Genomic DNA, 16,216 nt, shown 5'->3' with positions numbered 1-16,216 from the left:
TTTGATTTTTTTGTGGGTTATGGCTGCAGGGAAGTTCATTCAAACTTAGATTAATAAAACTACGTACGTCCGGCTTTGTAAAAAAAATTGGTCCTGTGGATTTTGTTAACTACATTAGAAGCTAATTCACATTATTTGCAGGAACTATTTTGTGACAACATACCCCGAGGTCGGGTTGGTTGTCACAGTATCTGGATAGCTAAGTTTATGAATAAAAAGTCGATTCAATTAAGAAACTAAATATAGTATAATTTTTTATTGTATTTCTCACAATATCACGCTAGAGTGCGGTAATTTATATTATAATCCTTTGCAGTCCCTCTTATTGTGTAATTGCACTTTATAACCTCTCTTGCCGCACGTAACATTAATTCCGGGGGCACCTCACCTCTGGACGTCTTCTTCTTATAAGTTTGCGGCATTATTATTGAGAACTGTTGCCAAACAAACAAGAAAATAATATCACATGATAGATACAGCAAGTTACACCGGGATTAGTTGTCACACGCAGCAAATACCTAATCCCAAATGTCCTGTGACAACTTGCCCGAAACCGTCAAACAATTTCACCTCTCTATTCATGTATTAAAAAGCTTAAAAAATGCAAAAGAATCATTACAGTAAGTTAGAAAAAACTCTAAACTACGAGAATAATGCAACAATGCTATAGTAACAACCTATACTTACTTGATAGAAAATACGGCGTAATTCAGTTCGAGCGCACGAAAACAAACAATGACACATTGTGTCTCCGTGCGACTCGACTACGACTTGTGTGATGGGGGAGGAGGCGGCGATATGTTTACGCATCGCCATGGATTGTTAGTACATTCCTATTGCTTATAGTTTCTTTGATATAGCGGTTGTGACAACCTAACCGTGTGACAACCATACCCGGTCCCCCCTACTTGAGCGAAAGTCAGTGCAAAAAAAAACAAATACTTGAAAAAGAAAAAGTATTATCGTACAGAACTATCCTCAGGATTGTGTAATCCCAAATTTTGCATTTCATGATACGCTTCGCCTCGTCTTCGTCCCGAAATTCCCCGTTTTCTCTTTCTTCCTCGAGTTCCCAATTTTATCTTCCTATTCAACTCGTAGACTTAAAATCTTTCTTCTTTCTCGCTGACTGTGAAATTCTCCTTTCCTCTCGGCTCCTCTTACCTCCACCAGGGTTCGCTCTTTCTCTTCCTTTCCGCATAGCCGCAGCTGTCCCCGTCTAACGTCTCGCTCTCTTTCTCTGTTGCTGCTCGCGTTCCCCCTCTAGCTCGTTCGGTCGAGTCCGCGAGAGAGTAACTCGATTCGAGTCGACTCGTCGGCGACGGCAGTCGCGGTTAAACTCGTGCGGGAGGCGCTATGCGTGTGATTCGCGCGCCACGCGCATTATTCATACGCAGCGAGAGGAAAAGAGTCTTCCGTCCTAACGGTTAGCTTTTTGTTTCACTCGCACGTCCGGGAATCCTCATTGCGCGGGTATCGAGTCCTCCGCGGTGTGGCGACGCGTTTCGAAACGGTGAATTTCGCGGGTTCGAAGTTCGAGGAACAGGATCCCGTTTGACGGGACGCGTGATTGAATGGGGAAACGTCACTGTACACTGCTGGAATAAACGTCGTGACTCGAGTGATAAGAAGTGGTTCGATTGATATCCACGGTAAAGAGGACTACTCCGATGGTGTCGTAGCATGTTATCTTTGTTCACTTGTTGTTTTCCACAGTTCCGACGTTGGACGACGTTGTCCCAGGCGAAGATTGAAATCTGACGATACACAGTGAGAAAGTAAATACGCGGCGCGCGTACGCCACCGATGTTCGTCTCTCGGGACAGTGGACGATCGAATGTTACGGACATCGACGACAGCGATCTACGTGTTTCCCAAACTAAGTTTTACTGTGGCCAGTTGAACGGTTTAAGTGAAACAAAGAGATTGCTCCGTCTAGAAAGTATTAATCAGCATTTAACAAAGAACCGAGCAAAACCGACTCGCGTTTCGAAGACCGCAGGAAATCAGAGAGAAAACCTCCGCCTCCTACACGGAACAGTACGTTCGTCGAACCGAGAACAGTATTGTAACTCATCAGGCAGAGGAAAAAGAAGAATTTGAGTAACTGGAAGAGCACGTCATCGAAGATACGGCGCACGACCCGTGGTTTTTTCATTGCCGCGGCAAAAAAACCAGCGGGAAGCGGGTCGCTCGTAAATCAGAGCGCCTCGTCCGTATTCTTTGTCGGGCGGGGAATAATTTGAACGTCAGATAACTGTTTGGCCGATTCGGTAGGAAACTTTTTTTTCCGCGGGGCAGGAACACTAGTTCGTCCCAATACCGTTTAAAATCGGCTGTCTGTTCAGCGAACCATACTAATTCCGTTTCGCCAATTAAACCGTTCGATCGTTCGAATTGTCCAGCGTTGCGATTCGAACGCACCATCCGTTCAGTTATTCCCGGAAGGGTCGCAAAGCTGCGCGCCACTTGGAAACCAACCGTTGAGAGTTCTTCCTCGAAACGATTTTCCGATTAGCACGACTGAAGGCGGATCGGTCGTTGGATTACGGACGTAAACATCGATAACGCATCGATGAGCGGTTGTTGGATCTTCTGACTGACCGCCACCCGTCGAAAACGGGGGGATCCGGGTATCCACGCCGCTTAACGTTGCAGGCGAGAGCTGGTTGCTCGCTGATGTTCCGTACGGGGTTAACAATTAGTGTTGATTTTCCGTACTGGGTTAACAATTAGTGCCACGTCTCCGACAGAACAGTTCGATCGGTCGTTGAACATTCTCTACGACTAACGATCTTACGAAATGAACGAGCGATTCGCGTCAAGGCAGGCGCGGATCGTTTCCGGTGCGAACTGTTCGTCTGTGTTTGGATAAAAGTCTCGGCCCCGAAGGTTTACCCTGGCTTGGGGCCGGTGGCCGGTTTTCGAGCGAGTTCAGCCGCAGCCACGTGGGTGTTATCGAGGCGAATTTGTATGGAGAAGTCGGCCCGCTACGCGACAGCGATTACACGAGCGAGTTCATTCATCATACGAATTCCAGCGCGCCGGAAGTGACGAGGACGGAGCACTTCCTCGAAACTCGGCGTCGCACGCGCGTGCCTTAACTCTTCTCGCGGAGAGCGCGTGTTGCGTCGCACGCCAAGCATACACGGAGACCGGGTGTACTCGGCCCGTGTACGGCAGTGAACATTATCGAACACCAGCGACGAGAGCAGGAGAAGAGGCGAGAAGGTGGGGCGTAGAGCGGGGGAAAGAGAAGAGGAAACGAGGAACAAGGATGTGGTCGTGGCGAAGAATCGCGGCCTGCCGGACGACCGAGCGTGCTGCGAGACGCACGGCCAGTCCTTGAAGGACACCGCAGTTTTCGTGTACGGAGGATGGACTGCTCTCGAAAGAGCAAGCCGTACGCGAGACGAGCAAGGCTCGATTCTTACATGACCGCAGCGCTGGTTATGATCGCGATTGTTCCACTTCGTCGAGGCGCCTCGCCACGGTCAGCGCACGATTATGCAGCTGAAGAAAGCGATGCTTAAGATATTCGATCAATGTGAGTCGCCGATTTTGCTTGCTTCGCATTCTCCCTATTTCTTGCCTTGCCGCCGCAGATTATTCTTTCCTACCTGGCAGCGTTCAAACTGATTTCCGACGGGGTGAAAGTCCCATCGAGTTTACACTTCGCTTACTCGTCGCCTTTTCTTCGTTCGCCGCGGCGCCGTTCGTTGCGTAATCATGACGAAACGTTTTTCGCGCGAGTTTGATAGAACGGAGAAAATGGAATTGCACAGTGTCAACGGTTACGAGTCACACGGCAGATGATGTCGGAAGCTTGGCGAATCTGGGCTGCTCTTCCGAACGGCCCCAGTGGCCGATCGTCACGAGGTTTGACGGGGAGAGTGTGTGGACCCTAAATCTAAAATGGTTGCTTCGGGAATTTATTGCTTTCCGAGATATTAGTAAAAAACTTTTAGTATTTCTGTTGACTTATTCCGACACAACGCATTCCACTTTCCAACTTGTTCCGGGTATTAGTATTGGTTGGGGCTAGATCAGTGCAGGGGCGCGTAAAGCATGGTAGCGAACCGATGTGAGTTTGGAGATTTGAACCAGAAACTTGCGGATAAGATCCATCGTATTATACAGGGTGGGTACCTATCACTCTGTTGATAGTCAATACTCTAGAGGGGTGATTCCACAGGCCAAAATAAGACGAAAATATAGAATACAATTTTTTAATATTGCGCTTCGATTTCGAGGAAATTGGCTTTGAATTTCAGCTAAATACGAGTGCCTTTTAGACGCCTGAGGGGCATGCGTCCAACTGTCCGTAGAACAAATTGTGGGGGGGGGGGCAGGATGGATCCACGTTAGGGCTACCTGTACGCAGTTCAAAAAAATAATTTGTAAAAAATATTAACAATTTTTTATTAATGTTTCGGAAACTAATAAATACCCGAAGCTACAAATTTAGATTTAGGGCCCCACACCCCCTCCCCAACCCTCCCCACAAACCTCGTGTCGATCGGTCACTGGGGCCATTCGGAAGTATATCCCAAAGCTGATTAATCATATATGTCTTGTACTACCTCATTGAACGATGAGGACACATGGGCGAACGAGATGCGAGAAGTGCACCCACCCTTTCATTCCGGATAATCGAATGTTTCGTTACGTGTGGCTGTGTGGCTGTGAGCTCCAGAATACAAACTGAACGACGATAAATGCAGTTGTTGCGTCTTCCAGATTACGAAACTAGCTGTCGAAAGTGCTGCGCGGCTGTGATGTCATTGATTGTCCGACACTGGTTTTCATACGTTCTTAGTAACGTCTCGCCTCGTTTTTTCAGTTACTTTTTAGGTGGAAGAAATGCATTTGCCGCGCAGCGAATACTTTTATCCATATGAATTGCTTTTTGTCCTCAGCCGGCAGTATAAATGACAAATGTTCTATTTGCGTGTATACATGCAAGTACATATGTAGTGTCGTTAGTTTCATCGTGGAAGCAATATTCTGTGTGAAATTAAATTTAGGGGGATCGTATAGTATCCGGTGAAACTGCAAATTTGGAGTAACATAAAACCAGGGCCGTTCCTGGGTTTTGGCCGCTCAGGTGCAAAAACAATATTTGCCGCCCTTATTAATTCAATATTCTTTAATTAAGAATTTAATATGCAGTGGTTACTTTTATATCTATACATACATAATTTTAAACAGTTATCATGGAAAAGTTTCGATTATTATTATCTTGTTAATCAAAATTTTACATATAATAAACGGCCTGCGGCCGCCCAAGTGCGGGGGCACCTTTTGCACCCCCGCCAGGAACGGCCCTGCATAAAACTTTTCGCGTTTGCTATACTTTTCCATTTAATTATTTAATATATAAATGTTCTATAAATTAAAACGTTCCGACTTCTTTCGCAAGCAACGTTTAATTAACACTGAAAAGATAAATTATACCCCTTGTTACTTTATTCGTATTGGTCGTGCTGCTGAATCTTTAATTGCACGCAGTTTTGAATTTAATGCGCCGATTGACATTGGCGCATTAAATTCCATCATAAAATAAACTGCAAACGTTATACTATTTTAAAAACTTTTTATAAAAATTTCAATACATTGAAATGCACTGATGACCATTTTGCCCTACTTAGTTAAACTGTCCTATCTAGCATTTTTTCATATTTTGAGATAAGGTGAATGTCCCAATTTCTGCTGATGTCCCCATTTCTGCTCATTTCGTATTTTTCTTATTATTATAAGCGTCACGTTTGTACTGCAGTTACAACAAAATAATTCTAAATTATTTGAACATTTGCGCGAGTGTTGCACGAGCTTGGGGCTAATCAAAGTGCAGCATAAGCAACGAACAGGGTCACTATTAGTATTCGATAATTGGGCAGAAAATAGTTATTGCAATAAAAGTTCTTATTTATTAACAAAAACAGATACCGTATTGTGATCTGGACCTAGATTTTGTACTATTTTTGATTATTTTAAGTAGAAAACAGGTGATTAGGTTTAGAGTCAAGTGAATCACCGTCGTGTCCGAATTTCTACTAACCAAAATTTTAACAACATAACCTCACAATTCAATATATGCTGTAACCTCTATTTCTATTCGATGGCATTTTATTTTTGTTTATCATTATTTTATGCTTTACTGTTGTGTTATGAAACATCTCCATAAAAGATGTAACTTATTTTAACCTGAAAAGGCAACATATTATGTGAGCAGAAATTGGTACAAATGGTGAGCAGAAATACGGACATTTAAAGCATTATATTTACTTACAAATTACTACTAGTTAAACATCTTGAAATATCTCTCTTAAATAGTTTTCGACTGGTTGATTTATTATTAAAGAATTAATCAATTACTCTGCAAATTTTGATCGCAAACAAATTTTGTACACCTTCCTTCCGACTAGTAACCTCTTAAATGAGCAGAAATTGGGACATTCACCTTATGTTGAAATATTTGAAGTTCCACACGTCTTTTACCTTTTAAGTAAAGTTAGAAACCTCTGCGTGCTTCGTAAAGATTTATAAACCGTCTAATGTATTTAACCTAACTTCTTTCCAAATGGTTAAAATATCCTATCTAAAACAATTAATTAATTGGTACGTTAATAACACATCACCTACCGGTAAACCTATTACAAAAAATTATATTAGGCTGTTACGAAATAATGACAACATGTTTTAATTTAAATGAAGCAAAATAAGGACGGTACAAAGCACGGTGTAATAGACAGGTGTTCCGACTCAGCACCTTTACCCCAGCGATTTTGTATGCCGATTTCTGTTTGGTTCCTCTGGTCGTCGCGAGAGGCGTCATAACAAGAAATCCATATACGCATGCATTTATGTGACTGTAGAGTAGTAGAGCTTTTAGTCGTATTTTGCGCAAAAAGTCAGTCTTTCCTCTTGAGCGCCAATCTAGCGGCCGCCAGAAGAACTAGGACCAAAAGGTCGCACATTCTGAACAGGAGTCAATACACTAATCTATTACACCATGGTACAAAGTAAATGATAAAACTTCTGCTTTCTCGGTTGTTTCAGAATGTTAGATAGGACATTTTAACTAAAGAGGGCAGCATTGTACCAAAGGAAGAGAGTTAATAAGATTATCAGGAAAACTACTTGTTTCACGAGACTGTTAAATTGTCTGCATTCGAATTCACTTACAAACACGCTTAATTTGCATACCACATTACATTTTCATCCTGCAGACCATATAAAAAACAATGTACATACTTATAAAGAACATCTTAAATTTTTTCCCCCGACAACGAAAGTTGATCACGTTAAGAATCACGACGCAGATCGGGGATTTCCCGACTGCTTCGCGATCAAGGTAATTAAATCAAAAAGAAACTTCAGGCAAGTAGCCTCGTTGTACATCAAGAACGCGAATCTATAACCTACTTGTAAATTATAGGTTAATTGTTTAATAGAATAACAGGCTAGGATTTTAAAACAGCATTCCCGCCCATTGCGCCACAAATAGGAACAAAGAAAAAGACCAAACGTGTGCTAATCTAGCATAATTTGTTGGGGCAATAAAGACGTATTATTATTACTATCAAAGGATTCCTGATCCTTTTCGCGAGAGAGATGCTGGATGGATGAAAACGGTGACAAACGCGTGCCAGGGTACCTGCAGAGTTGTCGCAGCTTCGTTATCAATAGCTCGATGCAATCGCGTGAGTAATAAATCAGATCCGCTCGTAAAATCGGAGCGAGCGTTTCTACTAGAAAAAGGAAGCAAAGTCAGCGTGTCGGGCGTGCCGTCGTACGCGATGGAAAAGTTGCATGCATTCGGTAGAAACGGCGGCGTAAGTATCGCGGGTCTGCTGGAAATGCAACAGCTCGCTCGAATGTCACGTACGAAAGTATTGTATTTCGTGTAACCGTTTCTCTCTCCTCCCGACGAGCGCGCGCGCGCGCGCGTGTGTATGTGTGGTGCCCCTCTCCCCCTCCCCGCCACCCCCCCCCCCCCAATCTGGAGGTAGGACAGCCTCCCCGTCTGCAATAAACGCGCGATGCATGGCTACGCGTTTCCGTGCAGAGAGGCGCGTGCACACGGGTGACTTAGCTGCATGCGTGCGTAACGTGATTCCTTCATGCACAGCATGGGCCCCATTAGTGGCCCCCAGGTCCTAATAGTGTAATAGCCCGACAGGTTATTACGAGGTATCGTGGAAACTCAGTCCCTTCGCGAATGCCTCGTTCCCCTATCGTAACGCCGTGTCACCGTACACTAAATGCCACCGGGTTTTGCAGCCGAACGAATCTGGCGAGATTCGCTGACCGCGACAATCCGTTGGCGCTCGCCATCTTGATCTTCTTGGATGGAAATGTGAGCTTCAAATATGTGACCGTATTACTCGTTACAGTTGCAAGGAAATTAAGTCGGCAAATCGTTCCATTTCGCGTGTTATGAGGCGGAATGGAGACCCTCTGGTTCACTTGATACCTACACTTTATTACAACAAATGGAAGCTTAGAATAGAATACATACACTATTAATATCGGTAGGACAAGGAGTAATCCTTTGGATACTCTGCTGCGTGACTGTTACTAGTGATCGAGTAATGGCTGTTACCTACTGGTGTTAAGGAGGTATTGGACCTAGGTATAAAAAGTCTGCGTACACTAAGGTATGCAGAAGTGTCTGTTTATGAAAATATAGAAATATCCTTGAATTCAGGTCAAAATGTATTTGTGACATGTACAGTGACTCGCATTAATATTCGGACACTTTTTAAAATCGCATAATTTTTTTAGAATTGGTCCAAACAACTTGAGTTTTTTTGAGAAGCTAGAAGGATTAGTTTGCTAACTGACGCGTTTCGTTGTTTTGAAAAAACAAATGTATTTGGTTGGAAAAGGTCGATTTTTAAACTTTTTTTTTGTGGACTTGTAATGAAAATTAAAAAAAAAAGTTTGTAGATTGCAGTAAGTTGTATACGTGCCTAAAATTTCATGAAAATCGGTTAACGTTGCTCCGAGCTACAAACGTTTAAAGATCGCAGAATAAGGTCGAGAATCGCTGATTTCGGGAATTTTCGCGATTTTTTTAATTTTCATTACAAGCTCACAAAAAAAAGTTTAAAAATCAACCTTTACTATTCTTTTCGCTATTCCAACCAAATACATTTTTTCCCCAAAACCACGAAACGCGTCAGTTAGCAAACTAATCCTTCTAGCTTCTAAAAAAAAAACTCAAGTTGTTTGGACCAATTCTAAAAAAGTTATGCGATTTTAAAAAGTGTCCGAATATTAATGCGAGTCACTGTACATGGTATGTTTACGATTCTAGTGATATCAAAATAACAAATTAAAAATGACCAGAACTTAAATACAGACAATAAAACGAAAAATGTCTCTGAAAAGTCACCAGAAAAAGTCTGCGCACAGGTATAACAAAAGTAAAAATAATCCTAAGTGATGCAAAGTTAGTAGCTTGTAGGATATCCTCTTCTCTGTAGAACCTCCTGCAATCGTTTCGGTATAGAATGTACAAGTGTACTTGTCTCTTGAGCACTAAATTTTCCTATTCTTCTTTTAAAATAGTTGTTAACATATCCTTTGATGTTATATTATGTTGACGTATTCCACGTTCTAACAAATCCCATAGATGCTCTATACGATTTAAATCCGGCGATTGAGGAGGTGTATGTACCTGTTTCGGAACGTTGTAAAGTAGCCATAACTTAAGGGGAGGTTCTGGTCTAAATGTCGATTTTTTTTTTATTTCATTTTTCGAATGTTCAATCTTTTAGGAGTGCGTGTTTAAAAGGATTTGTTGAAATTCGTAAAATTCACGAAGTTATAGGCATTTGAGTAGCGGCAAATGCATGGGTCACGACCGGCCACTCGGCGCTCACGTAAAACTTCAAACGCGTTTTTCTCGAAACAGTGTTTTCAAAACGGTGGGACCTGTATCTTCAAAAGTTATTATCCGATTGGACTGAAACTTTTTTTATTTTGAAGAATATACTTCTGGCTAGGGGGGGAAGTAAAAAAATTACAAAAAGTTGAAAATTTATAATTTTTAAAGGCATTGAAATGACGGAAAATACAGTGAAAAGTGATTTCAAGCTTGAAGTGTTGTTATTCTTTCAAAAATGTAATTTTGTAATTTTTTTTAGCCCCCCCCCCCTAGAAAAAAGAATAATCTTCAAAATAAAAAAGGTTTCAGTCGAATCGGATAATAACTTTTGGAGATACAGGTCCCACCGATTTGGATCAATTTTTTGACGCCTTAACTTTAACGACTCCCCAGGGCTGTTTGCACTGATTAATTATAAAACAAAAAATATATTTCTATAACATAAGACATCCTTAATACAATGCAACAAGTCCCATTAAATTATATATAGTAGTTTTCCTTTAATTAATTCCTAAATATCACCTATTTTTTGGGGCTCTAGACCAGAACCTCCCCTTAATAATTTCAGCCGTACGCTTCCGATCATTATCATGCATGAAATAGTATGAAGTACTCAATCCTAATTTTTCGGCACTTTGCTTGACATTAGCTTTTAAAATGTTTAAATAATCAACTTTATTCATTGTGGATTCTATAAATTGTAACTGCCCTACTCCACTACTGGCCATGCACCCCCATACCATGACGCCACCGCCACCGTGCTTAATAGTTGGAAATAGGTGTTCTTTGTTTAGTGCAGTACATGGTTTTCTCCATACCAGTTTTCGACCTTTTATGCCAAAAATGCAAAATTTACTTTCGTCTGAAAATAGTACTTTTTCCCAGAACTCAATTGGTTTATTGGCATGTTCATTCGCAAATTTTATTCGTTTTTTTTTCGATTGATCTTCGATGTAAATGGTTTCTTACGTGCGACGTGACCGTGATATCCAGCCTTTTTTAGTATATTTCGTGCGGTATCGACACAAATTTTTTTTATTAAACTTGAACGCTATATCCTTAGTAATTTGCATTGCAGTTATTCGCGGATTTTTTTTAACTTCACTTACAATACTCCGTTGCTCTCTTTTGGATAATTTTGACGGACGACCAGAACGGGGTTTAGACGTTATAATATCCGTTGATTTAAAATTATTTATAACTCTTTGAAGGATGAATGTCGTCTTCCTATTATTTTTCCTATTTCTCGATAACTTTTTCCTTCTTTCCGCAATTTCATGATAATTTTCCTTTCACTGACAGAAATTTCTTTTCCTCCGTATTCCATGCTAGTTTTGCTTGTTAAAACCTACTGTACCGTTATAAATAATACACGCACACGCGTAGCAATCTGCACGGAGCTTCGTTGAACCAGAATTAAGGTTAGGAACCGGGGAATCCCCAATCCTGTTTCGGGAAATCACCATTTCACGTAGCCGTACACAGACTGTTATTTTCAGGGACATTTTTCGTTTTATTGTCTGTATTTAAGTTCTGGTCATTTTTAATTTGTTACTTTGACATTACTAGAATTGTAAACATACCATGTACATGTTAAAAATACATTTTGACCCGAATTCAAGGATATTTCTATATTTTCATAAACAGACACTTCTGCATACCTTAGTGTACACAGACTTTTTATACCTAGTGTATCTTCAAAGTGGTGCCAAGTCGATGAAAATTTAGGAAATTGTTCTTTCGAATCTTCCTGATGTGGTCCAAAAATTTTAAACGAATTCACTAAATGGTTGCTGAGTTATAACGATTTTAATTTTCACTGGTTTCACACGTACTCTTATGGAAAGAGACGACCTTGACGGATGAAACAGCTTAAAAAGTGTTGAAAAAATAGTACCAAGGTTTTCAATTTTTTTTTACATGTAGTATATGGGTAGATGGAAACCCCATAAAAACTTCGGAAAAGTGAAAAAATTACACCAAGTACATGAAATCAAATAAATCACAAAAAATAGAAGATAATAAATTACCAAATAAAAAAAGATGTGAAATCAAAATGAGCTGCAAGTACATAAAGGTGCTTTTACAGTCAAATACTTGGCGCGGCGCACAGTGGGACAAAACGACCCGACGGCGATAAAAAATCTATAACTTTGGTTTTGGTCTAGATATTTTAATGAAATTTGGCTCAATTTAACCGCCAATTTACGGCCTTTAAGGTGTAGTAATATAAGTGATATTAACCCTCGGAGGCCCGGGTTAGGCCCGTGTATTCAGACCCATGCTTTCGAAAAGTGGGGCTACTGGCCAATTACAATACATATTTTATTAACATACTTACTAGTTACTGTATTATATCGTGGTAAACCCTGTTTTTTAATAGTTAAATTTTGCCAAAATCGCAAAAGTTAAGAGCTTATCAAAAACTTTTATTTTTCTCATAGTTTTTATTCACTATATTTGTACCATTTTATAGAAATTTTATCGCTTCTCCCATAACAGCCTGTGTTTAAGAGCGCAACTTTGATTTCAATTTTTTCATAAACCGTGTTATCAATGGACTTGAAATTTTAACACAATGCGGACTACACTTTGGACATTAGATCAAAAGACTTTTCAAAGATTTCTCATTATTTTTGCTCCGGTATCGAACCTCCTTAATTGGTTTTTGGAAGTGACGGGTGAAGATAGCCATCCACTCAATCAGATTGTGATTAAAATTAATATCAACATTGTATCGCGTTATATTACACAACAGATAGGGGAGGGGTAACGAGGAAACAAATCAATTGGTTTTTCCATACATGACGCGATGAAGTGATCAGAACGGACCTGCCCACGCATGGGTTCTCCCATTATGTATGATATTCTGGTAAACGCTGTGTGTACAAGGAAGTTACAACATAAACCAGCAGTTTTATGATGATATCCAGTTCAGAATGTAGTGATTTATTGCAAGTGGTTTCAGACATTACAGTCTAGACCATCGTTAGACCAACGTCATATTCTTCTCTCCTGAATCGTAGATGTAGATGACGGAATGGAAAAATTCTATGTACATAGGTACGTTATCAATCTGTGACTAATAGTTCATTAAGATATATTCAGTGGGTTCTATTAGAGAGCCAGCAACTTTTCACATTTTGACTCGGAAATAAACGTCGTTAGATAGTAGGGGAAACCCGTCCAAAACCGTATACTTAGGGTTCTAGGCCCATAACTTTTTAAAAATTAAAACAAATTGGGTAATAACAACGATATTTATCAAAGGGTTTCATAGACAATACAAAAGAACAAAAATATAATTGAAAAGTTTAAATAGGGTACTGAATTGAACAATAAAATAAAACCTCTTCTTTTTCCCCATTTTTTGCCCATAAGGTAGGCAAAGCCGTATATACTATAGTATACTGTTTTGTCCCGATCTTAACAACATTGAATATCGCCGAGTTCTTCGGATCCCCAGCCGGTGCAACCTTCGTGCGCCCATCCACCACACCTTGTAGGTACATTGGACTCAATTTTGATCCAAGCGGCTCAGGCCATATTCTTCGCGACAATTTACACAAAAATTAGTTTTATCTTTATTTTCTCTAGGTTTAATTGCTTGTCTGACAGTGTTTCTTTTATAATTACGTGGCACCTTGCTGACACCTTTAAACAAAAATGGAACACTAATAGTTTACGAACCGTCGTTCGGTGTACGGTTTTGCTCTAAGGCGTAAGGACCCACACTTTTGGTTACCGCTGAATATGAAAATGACAACAATTGGCCACCATCATCAAAATATAATAGAAATAGATACTGTTAATAGATATCTTCATGTAACTTACCTTCTAATTACCAGAACACTATATAGTACACTTGAAGTACAGTCGGAAATAAGATCACAGCACGTGGAAATATAATTCGCTGGAGTGTATGTATTTCGCCACGAGGATCTGTTGACTAACAGTTCAATAGGGCGGAAAACAATTGCCAAACGCGCATGGGCATCGCTCATTTGTTTTCAGAAATAAATATGGTATACTGTTTTGCCCCAGGTTTTGGACAGGTTTCCCCTACCTATAAAAGTACCTATTCTTGATGTGTTACATCTAGAAGTTCGAGACGAAGGAACGAGAGGTCGAATGAAACTGTTACGATTTAATTGGCTGAATTAAATTTTAAAATTTAAATTAAAATGTCATTTTATGACTTTATGATAATTTCTGTCCCGAGAAAACCATGCAGTGTATTAAGGGGTCAGTCTGGTTAGACGGTTTGAAAAAATCGTTTTTTTTATAACATATTTCGAAAGTACATATCCTCAAGAATGTACTGTTAAATTTTCATTGAAAAATTCCAATTATTTTAGCTTCTACACAGGCATTTTCTCGAAACGTCAATTTTTCACATGGTGCAGGTAAAATCTCAAAATCTATCGAACCGATTGCTTTATAAATTGAACTGCTGATTCTACACACCTATGCCTCTGGCCGGTACTACAACCAAGTATTTCTGTTCAGTCTAACCTACTTTTAAAATCGAAAATAGCACAGAAAACACAGCCGAAATACATTGATTCTTGTATTTTGCCCGCCATTTTGTTAATTTTAAGAATAAATCATTTATTCTAGTTCGGGCCATAGCGACAGTCATACTGATCAAGAATCTGTTTGTATTTTTGGATTCAGATAAGTCCAACTGCTGAAATCACCTGCACGAGCGAGGCATGAATCTTTAAACATACCATCAAAATCGCCTGCAAATCCATTTTAAAAGCAATAATTTTATTACTTTTATATTTTTTATTTATTGTAGAAATGTAGTTTAATCAATAGAAAAAAGTTTTATTCCATTACTATAATTCCTGTCTTCGCAATAAATTCCTGAAAATTGCTGAATTTATCGGCGCGCTAACCAGAATGACCCCTTAAGGGGGCTAGGCAGTCGAAAAATTGATTTTTTTTATTGCGTTTTCCGAAAGTACTATCTTTTCTCAATAAAATGCCGGTTGGTTTATAGTAAAATTTGCAAAATTGTAGATTTGGCAGCTAAAAACGTCAAGCGGCAACCTATACCGTCGCCTTTGCCCAGAAACTTTAAATGCGTTTTTCTCGAATATTTTTTTCTCTTCATTTTGTCCTGATTGCGAGCGAATTGAGGTTCAAATCCACTTGGAAAAAAATACAGGATGTGTATACTCGAAGTCATTTAAGAAGGAACCCGTTTCGCGCATGCAGAATGAGCTCATTGGCTCCGAAAAAGCGTTGGTGGGGGTACAGCCAATAGCGGCTTCTTCTGGCACCAATGAGCGTCAACCTGCGCAGAACCGGTCTAAACTCGTCGGTCGGCAGGTTCCTTCTTAAATGACATTGAGTATAGAACATGTGTCATTTCGGCGCAAACCTCTGATATGGTCTGTAGAAATTCGAGATTTTCATAAAAAAATTAAGAATTCACCGGATTTTGGTAGCACACAAACAATGATGGTGCGCTGCCAAAATCCGGTGACTACCAAAATCCGGTGACACATAACCTATTAGTACCATTGGTGTATCTTGGTAGTAATAACAATGGTTGAAATCGTCCATGACTTGATGTCTTAATTAAAGCTGGTAGTCTATTCTCCCATCTAATCTAATACTTCTCCTGCCAGTAAACGTAGGTATTGTGCTCTCGGATGTTTTTTCGATCTGCATGGAAATAATAACAGCTTATTATCAGGTTTAAATATTAAGAGCTCATTAATTATTAGACTTTTAAATAGCCGATACCACGATTGGTTTGGCCAGTCTGGCACTACAAAAATACCCGATGCACCTTCTTGTTGTACTTTCACTAGTGCTTTTAGAATTAGACTAAAGGGAGGAAAAGCATGAAACTTTAGTTTTGTCCATTTGATTGTAAAAGCATCTATTTCTTCCACTTTATCATCTAGCATCCATGAAAAAATCTGGTACATTTTGTATTACCTATATTTCGTTGCAAATAAGCCTATTTCGGAGTTCCAAATACGCTTTCGATTTTTCTAAATACTCTATCACACAATTCCCAATCAGTATCGTCGTTTTTTAGTCTCGATAGTTTATCCGCATTTTCATTTTCCGAAGGTGATACATATGTATATATGAAGCAAATAAGAAAATGTATTTTGCTTCATCCCATTGTCATATTTATTGCATCCATTATAATTTTTATATTTTGTACCTCCCATTCTGTTAATATACTAATAGCTGTGGTGTTATCAACTCTGAATAAAATTTGACAGACTTTCAAATTATTCGCTAATCTATTAAATGCTAATTTTACTGCTTCTAATTTTAAGTTTTTTA

The 16,216-nt window shown here is 39.7% G+C and overlaps 1 protein-coding gene across 6 annotated transcripts in view; it reads left to right on the top strand.

Moving 5' to 3' along the window:
* Window positions 1-16,216, top strand: part of LOC143378484 (dual 3',5'-cyclic-AMP and -GMP phosphodiesterase 11) — a 348,802-nt gene that overhangs the window by 161,560 nt on the left and 171,026 nt on the right. For 4 of the 6 annotated variants that reach the window (XR_013088272.1, XR_013088273.1, XR_013088271.1 and 1 more), the window contains exon 1: window positions 2,718-3,547. The exons of the other annotated variants lie outside the window; for them this stretch is intronic. Coding sequence is in view for 1 of the 4 variants with exons in the window: in XM_076830260.1 (XP_076686375.1) it covers window positions 3,508-3,547 (40 nt within the window). In the remaining 3 variants the exon portion in view is untranslated. Of the gene's footprint in view, window positions 1-2,717; window positions 3,548-16,216 lie in introns of those variants that run through there. 6 annotated transcript variants of the gene reach the window in all.

This window comes from Andrena cerasifolii, chromosome 2, assembly GCF_050908995.1.
Source record: "Andrena cerasifolii isolate SP2316 chromosome 2, iyAndCera1_principal, whole genome shotgun sequence".
Classification (NCBI taxonomy): Eukaryota; Metazoa; Arthropoda; class Insecta; order Hymenoptera; family Andrenidae; genus Andrena; species Andrena cerasifolii.
The sequence above is the reverse complement of the archived record's forward strand: the minus strand, read 5'-3'. Positions and strand labels throughout refer to the sequence as shown.